Source organism: Manihot esculenta, chromosome 4 (genome assembly GCF_001659605.2).
Source record: "Manihot esculenta cultivar AM560-2 chromosome 4, M.esculenta_v8, whole genome shotgun sequence".
Taxonomy (NCBI): domain Eukaryota; kingdom Viridiplantae; phylum Streptophyta; class Magnoliopsida; order Malpighiales; family Euphorbiaceae; genus Manihot; species Manihot esculenta.
Genome location: NC_035164.2, coordinates 27,093,813 through 27,100,438, shown reverse-complemented (window position 1 = coordinate 27,100,438; position 6,626 = coordinate 27,093,813). Strand labels below are relative to the sequence as shown.

The window sequence follows — 6,626 nt, the reverse complement described above, 5'->3', positions numbered from 1 at the left end:
TCCCACCCTTTTCCATACTGCCATTCTTCCCATCTGACACGTGTTGACATAACATACCTGATTAGAACACGCAATGCTCTGGCTTGCATAGGATTTTAGGTTTGGTGTTTGTCACCGTCCACGTGGACTCACGTGAAACCCATTTCATGAAACAACCATGGTATCGCGTATATTTGACATTCATCCAAAGTAAACTTCTTTGGATGACTCTCTCGCTCGAGTACTTCTCTATTGCCATATAGTGGCGTGGAGCCCAGAACTGGACCTTTGCTTTGCTGGCTTTAAGCTCTCCATTGTTAGTCTTTTATGGGGCTTGTCTGCTAAGACCGGAGAGAGAAAGATAGAGAAGAAGTCAGAGAGATGGAGAGAGAGAGAGAGGGGTTTCAAGTTGGGCCATTCTTTTAATAAAGACTTTCTCTTTTTCTAAAAAGCAGACCTCCATTTTCACTTCCCTTCTGTGTTCTTCTTCAGCAATCTCATCATTTACAAAAGCACTAGCGAAAATCACCTAAAACCCATTTTTATTTTTCTCTCTTTTTATTTGATTTTGATGGATCCACAGATCTAATGCTTTGATACTCATGAAATTCTCCTTCGACTTTAAAAGTTAGTGCCTTTCAAAAACCAGTCAAATTTCAAGGTAAGCTCGGAAATTGTTGTAGTTAGTTGAATTTTAGTTATTGATGGATCATTTCGTTATTCTTGTCATAATAGTTTGTGAGTTTAATGTTTCAAAGGAAACCCAACTCTTTGTTGGGCAAGAAAACGTGGCCTTTGACCTCTCTTTTTTTTTTTTTCGAAATTTATTTCAAAGCTCCACTCTTGGGTGATTGTCTTGATATTTTTTCATTGCTAGTGGCCGTTGTGGTCATGGGTTTTCTTCTTGTGGGGGAAACTATGGTGGATTTGTTGTTACTGGCCTTGATTCCTTCTGTTTTCTTTGTGCTATTCTTAAGTGATTCTAACAGAAAAAGGCAGCTTCTTTACACCTTCAATTGATCTGTTGAATTTGAGAGTTATAACTTTTGATTTCTGAGTGAATTTTTGTTGATTTAATTCAAGTGCAAAAACTGTTTTTTGCTGAGAAGTCGAGGTGGATAGATGCAAAGTAGGATTTTTGGGTAAATTATTTTTTTGGAGCCCTTGCTGTATTGTGACTTTCTTATTTTTTGTTTATTTCTTTAGTATTGAATTTTTAGTTGTGGGATACTGTTATGAGGTGTTGTTTGAGTCCTTATTGTATGCTTGCTAATTTTGTTTCTCATTTGTTGATGTTGTAGTGCATACTCACTGTGTTAGAGAAGTATACAATTTACTGCTGGAGTTTCAGGTACAGAGGTTGTTTTGGCTGCTTATTAAATGTGGATATTTGGAGGTTTCTTTGGATGAGATGAGGGATGTTATCTGGGTTAATGAACTTTTTAAAGGCCTGTTTTCGGCCACGGTCGGATCGATATGTGCACACCAATTCGGATAGCAATGGTCGCCAAGATGGGCTACTGTGGTACAAGGACCATGGGCAGCATTTTAATGGTGAATTTTCAATGGCAGTAGTGCAGGCCAACAATTTACTTGAAGATCAGAGCCAAATTGAGTCGGGCAATCTGAGCTTACACGAGTCTGGCCCATACGGTACCTTTGTTGGAGTTTATGATGGTCATGGGGGACCTGAGACATCGCGTTATATCAATGATCATCTCTTTCAGCATCTCAAGAGTAAGTGATTTATCCTAATATAATGGATTTTTCTGTTTTTATTTGGGGCTCCTAGTTTATGTTACCTTCTTATGCTTGTTGAGAAGCCAAGATTTAATTTTAGTTAAATAAATAAAAGGCGTAGTATAAGAATGTTGCCTTCAGATACTTTTGTTAGCTGCAAACAGGGCACACACACATGCAAGTTGCAGGAAATTGGAGGTTTTCCTGTTATATATTCTTTTTTTATTGTTCCTTCTCAATGACTAATTTGTGGGTTTAATTTTAATCTTTAAAATTCAAGGATTTACTTGATGAATTTGACAGTAAAATTTCACAGCGGGATTTTGGATTTCTATGGACTGAAATTTTCAGGTTTAATACTTTTCTGTAGGGTTTAGTGCCGAGCAACAGTCGATGTCAGTGGATGTGATACGGAAGGCATTTCAAGCGACAGAAGAGGGTTTTCTCTCTGTTGTTACAAAACAATGGCCCATGAAACCGCAAATTGCAGCAGTTGGATCATGTTGTCTGGTTGGTGTTATCAGTGGTGGAATCCTTTACATTGCCAACCTTGGTGATTCCCGTGCTGTTTTAGGAAGAGCTGTGAAGGCAACAGGGGAAGTGTTGTCCATTCAGCTGTCATCTGAGCACAATGCTTCTAGAGAGTCTGTGAGACAGGAGCTTCAATCTTTGCACCCTGATGATTCACAGATTGTTGTTCTAAAGCATAACGTATGGCGTGTAAAAGGCCTCATACAGGTAATTTGTTCACCATGCAGAAACTGGTTGTTCCTAGTGCTCTTAATCATAATCATCCTCTTCTATTCTTTTAGAAAGGAGAAGTAAATTTCATGGCTGGTTAATAGTTATGTTATTGCTATCTTCTACCCCTCTTTGAAATCAAATATTTCACAAGAATTCAATTCAAGCAATTCTTCTGTTCGGATTGAAAGAATTCAATTCTTTTAACTTGAAAAAGCTTTAATTTAATTTAAAGAAGTAGAAATCTTGCATAATTTTGTAAGAATTTATTTGAGTTTTCTTTTGCAAATTGAATCATGCCAAACGAGGGACTAGAGTTAGCAGATTGAAATGGGATTAAGGCTTAATTGAGCTGAGTTGAGTAGATACTGTGATAGTAGGATTTACCAATTTTTAAGAATTTAAAAGCATCTGGTTGCTGGTGTCAAATCGAGTAGAGCAGATTGGAGGTTGCTGTTTTCCCCCCAATCCCCATCTTGCTTGATTTCCATCAATCTCTTGGAGAAAAAGAAATGTATAGGTGATTGAATTGGAATAGATTCAAGTAAAATTATGTAATATTGGCCTCTCAAATTAGAGCGCTATGCATGGAATCTCTTTACATTACAGAAGAAATTGAAGTAAACTTTCAATTCCTCAACAGCTTTATTGTACATCATAGGTGTACTGGAAGCATGCAAAATTTTGTAATTTTTAAATTGTCCTAGGATTGTAGTTCAATTCCTCAAACAGATTTCAATTTTGGAATCTCTGTACCTTGAATTTTCATAATGATTGTAGTTCTCAGGTTGTGCAAGGATAGCACACTTAAGTTTTTAAATTGTCATTAAATTTCATGTATCTGGGTCTAGTCGATGTTGAACTTGATTCTCGAGTTAGATCAGTGGTTCATTGATCGAGAGGAAAGGACAACTAGGGGGTTGTTTGCCACCTCTAACTGAATAGAAACTCTGTTGCGTGAAATGAATAGGCAATGGTTTTTCATAGGATACTTATGTTCCCAGTGGTATTTGTGTGGCTGATAGATCAGTGTAGGACCTTTTCATGCTAGTGCTTGATAATCTAGAACAACTTTACTGATATTTTTAGTGTATCGTGCATATTGATTCGGAACATTGTATTGACTCTCTCTCTCTCTAGGGTAGTTAAAAAAATGTATTATTTGACTTAAAATTGAACTCTAATTAGAAATTATTGACATATGCAATGTGAAGCAGGGTTGAAATATCATGGTGTTACACAAATTCAAATTCCAACAACTTACTTCGATAAGTAAAGAATATAAGAAGATTATCATGTATATGATGTTCGATTTTGACTGTTTGCATATTCACTTGCATTTTTTTTAATTATTATTCTTTTATTTTACTAATTATCAAGATCCGTTTACATTTCAGATCTCCAGATCTATTGGTGATGTGTATTTGAAAAAGGCTGAGTTCAACAGGGAGCCTTTATATACCAAGTTCCGACTTCGTGAACGTTTCAAAAAGCCAATATTAAGCGCAGAACCATCAATCTCAATGCAACAGCTGCAGCCGCACGATCAGTTTATTATATTTGCATCTGATGGCCTTTGGGAGCACCTTAGCAATCAAGAAGCAGTTGATATAGTACAAAAACATCCACGCAATGTAAGATATTTTTGTCTAAGCACTAACACAGTTTACCATATTTTTGGCTTCAAAAATCTTTTATTAGTTCACAGAAGCTAGTTCTAAATTCGTTGCTGTTTGATGTTAGAATTAGGAGTTCTATCTCTCCCTCGTTTGCATGGAAAAAGAAAAAAGTGATGTATGTGTTCACTTGTTTGTTCCAACCTTTTTGTGCAGGGAAGCGCTAGGCGACTTGTGAAAGCTGCTCTACAAGAAGCAGCAAAGAAGAGAGAAATGAGGTATTCGGACTTGAAGAAGATTGATCGTGGTGTCAGACGGCATTTCCATGACGATATCACTGTGATTGTTGTGTTCCTTGACTCGAACCTTGTAAGCAGAGCTAGTTCTGTTAAGGGTTCAAATATATCCGTGAGAGGGGGTGGAATCAATCTGCCTCCATACACACTGGCTCCGTGCACTACGCCAACAGAAGCTGGCGGTACCTGATTATGCTGTATGTCCTATTTTTGTCTCTTGTATTATTCTCATGTGAATACTAGGTAGCTTCCGGAAGAGCGAGAGGAGCCACCCTTCAATTCTTTAATGTACACTGTAACTTTTAACTGGGAACTAATACTTGCATTTAGCTTCTGTACCAAAAAAACTAGTACCGGAGAAGTACAAGATGACAGTTGTTATAGTTATTTCTTGGGAAGTTCCCTACTCCTCCTTTGTTGGTGTTTTTCATTGTTGCGAATTGTACACCTGGTAAATTAAGTTTCTCTTCCTGCTTTGTTGATCTTAATGTTAATTAACGGCGTTAACGTGGAGAAAGGTTTCGTCTGTAGTTGTGCGAGGCAGATCGTTGCATAGAGTTCTATTAGGTAAACGATGTCCAAGGTATGATGACAGTCTCGTGGAAAGTATTCTGATGTGGACTCCATAAAATAAAATTCTGAGTAAATAAAACATAAAAAGCTGATCAGAATCAATATAATTTATCAATGGGCTTTATTCATTGGCAATGGGGTTATCTTTCAGATTTAGAGGTCTAGTTTCACATGGTAGTTTTAGAACTCTCTAGTTCGAACTCAAGTTTAAACTAGTTTCACACTGCTAATTTTACACCTTTAACATGCTGGTTCAATTTTCCATGCAATATCAGCAAATTGATCATATTCTTTAATGGATGTGTGTGCATGTTTCTTTTTTGAATGTGCGTGTTTGGAAGGCTTCTTGTCTCTGCTTTTTTTGTTCCTCGACTGGTGAATGATGGTTAGGTGATGGCTGAGAAGTATTTTCTCATATAGTGCACCACCAACACCTTATTCGACAATCTTATTGGAAGGCTTTCCTTCTTTAACTTGTAAGGAGATCATCGAAGGCATTATTTTTCCTATCCATGGTTGCGTTCTTTAGTCAAGACCTCCAATTAATCTGATGATCTATGTGGTCGATAAGTCACAGGCGTTCCTCTCCTTGAAGACCTGGAATACTTAAGTTGTTTAGCTGTTAGTTTTAACATGTCTTTGTTCTTTGGTCTGTTTACATGCCCTTTGAGTCACTATTAGCAGGATAAATTTCCTTTCCATTGAGTTACCATCTTGCAAGGGAGCGGTGTTCCAGAAGGTCTTCGTAGGTGAGCAGCGCTACCGAAAATTTTCAATCGAGTTAGTTTCGGGTCAAGTGGCTGGGTCAGGTCTCTAGGGTTTTTTCTTCATAAGTTTCTTTTCCTTTTAGGCTTTATGGATCTTTTAGTATTCTTGATTTCAGCCCATGGGTTTATGGCATATTGTAATGGGCTTGCAATCTTTATTTTCGAATGACAAAAATTCATGTATTTTTGTCTCTATTAAACAAAATATATTGTAATAAAAAATTATTAATTAAATTAAAGAGATTTACTATTTAGTATTTGAGTATCATCACTATTAATAAATTAATTTTTATATTTTTAAAAATTTATTAAAATATTTTTATTTTTTTTTGTCAATAAAATAAATTTTTTATTATTTTTTTTCGTTAAAAATAGATGAAAAATTAAATAGGAAAGTTTTAAAATCTAATTTTGCCTTCAATAACCCTTTTATGTTTTCTTGTTCGTTCTTCTTGTGAGATGTTCCATTATCACAATCACATCCACAGTTTACTCAAACGCAAAAGCTAAGCCATGGCCACAATTTAGTCAAACGCGAAGAGAAAGCTAGAGGGATGAGCACCAAAAAGTTCAACAAATCCGAAAGGGCGATGTCGTTGCCTTGCCAATCAGAGTAGTTCAATGGGTTTATAATAACAAAAGGATTCCTCTAGTTTTAGTTGTTGATGACAACACTAACAATCGGAACAACCAGTTTGACCATACGAATACAGAAATAATACGATTTTTCAATAATAAATTGTGGATCGAACTATTTATATATTTCAAAAATTTAATATGAAAAGTTTCAAATCATGGTAAGTCAATTTATCATTATTTAATTCAAGACTGAAAAAATAAGCTACCTCTTTTCAGCACATGTAGACGCACAATACATTTTCAAATCGCGTAATGCAATGGTCGAATTGTACTTA

The 6,626-nt window shown here is 36.1% G+C and overlaps 1 protein-coding gene across 1 annotated transcript; it reads left to right on the top strand.

Annotated features, from left to right (window-relative positions):
* Positions 1-309: 309 nt before the first annotated feature.
* On the top strand, positions 310-4,778 carry LOC110613721 (probable protein phosphatase 2C 60). Its single transcript, XM_021754978.2, has 5 exons — positions 310-640; positions 1,281-1,716; positions 2,090-2,457; positions 3,858-4,094; positions 4,293-4,778. The coding sequence occupies exons 2-5, from the start codon at positions 1,398-1,400 to the stop codon at positions 4,560-4,562; spliced, it is 1,194 nt and encodes a 397-aa protein (XP_021610670.1). The 5' UTR covers positions 310-640; positions 1,281-1,397; the 3' UTR covers positions 4,563-4,778.
* The last annotated feature ends 1,848 nt before the right edge of the window (positions 4,779-6,626 follow it).

Excerpts from the sequence above, each read along its gene's own strand:
- LOC110613721 (XM_021754978.2), top strand. The coding sequence starts at position 1,398 with ATGTTATCTGGGTTAATGAACTTTTTAAAGGCCTGTTTTCGGCCACGG. Across the intron at positions 1,717-2,089 it reads TCTCTTTCAGCATCTCAAGA|GGTTTAGTGCCGAGCAACAG; the intron begins GTAAGTGATTTA and ends ACTTTTCTGTAG. Across the intron at positions 4,095-4,292 it reads TACAAAAACATCCACGCAAT|GGAAGCGCTAGGCGACTTGT; the intron begins GTAAGATATTTT and ends CTTTTTGTGCAG.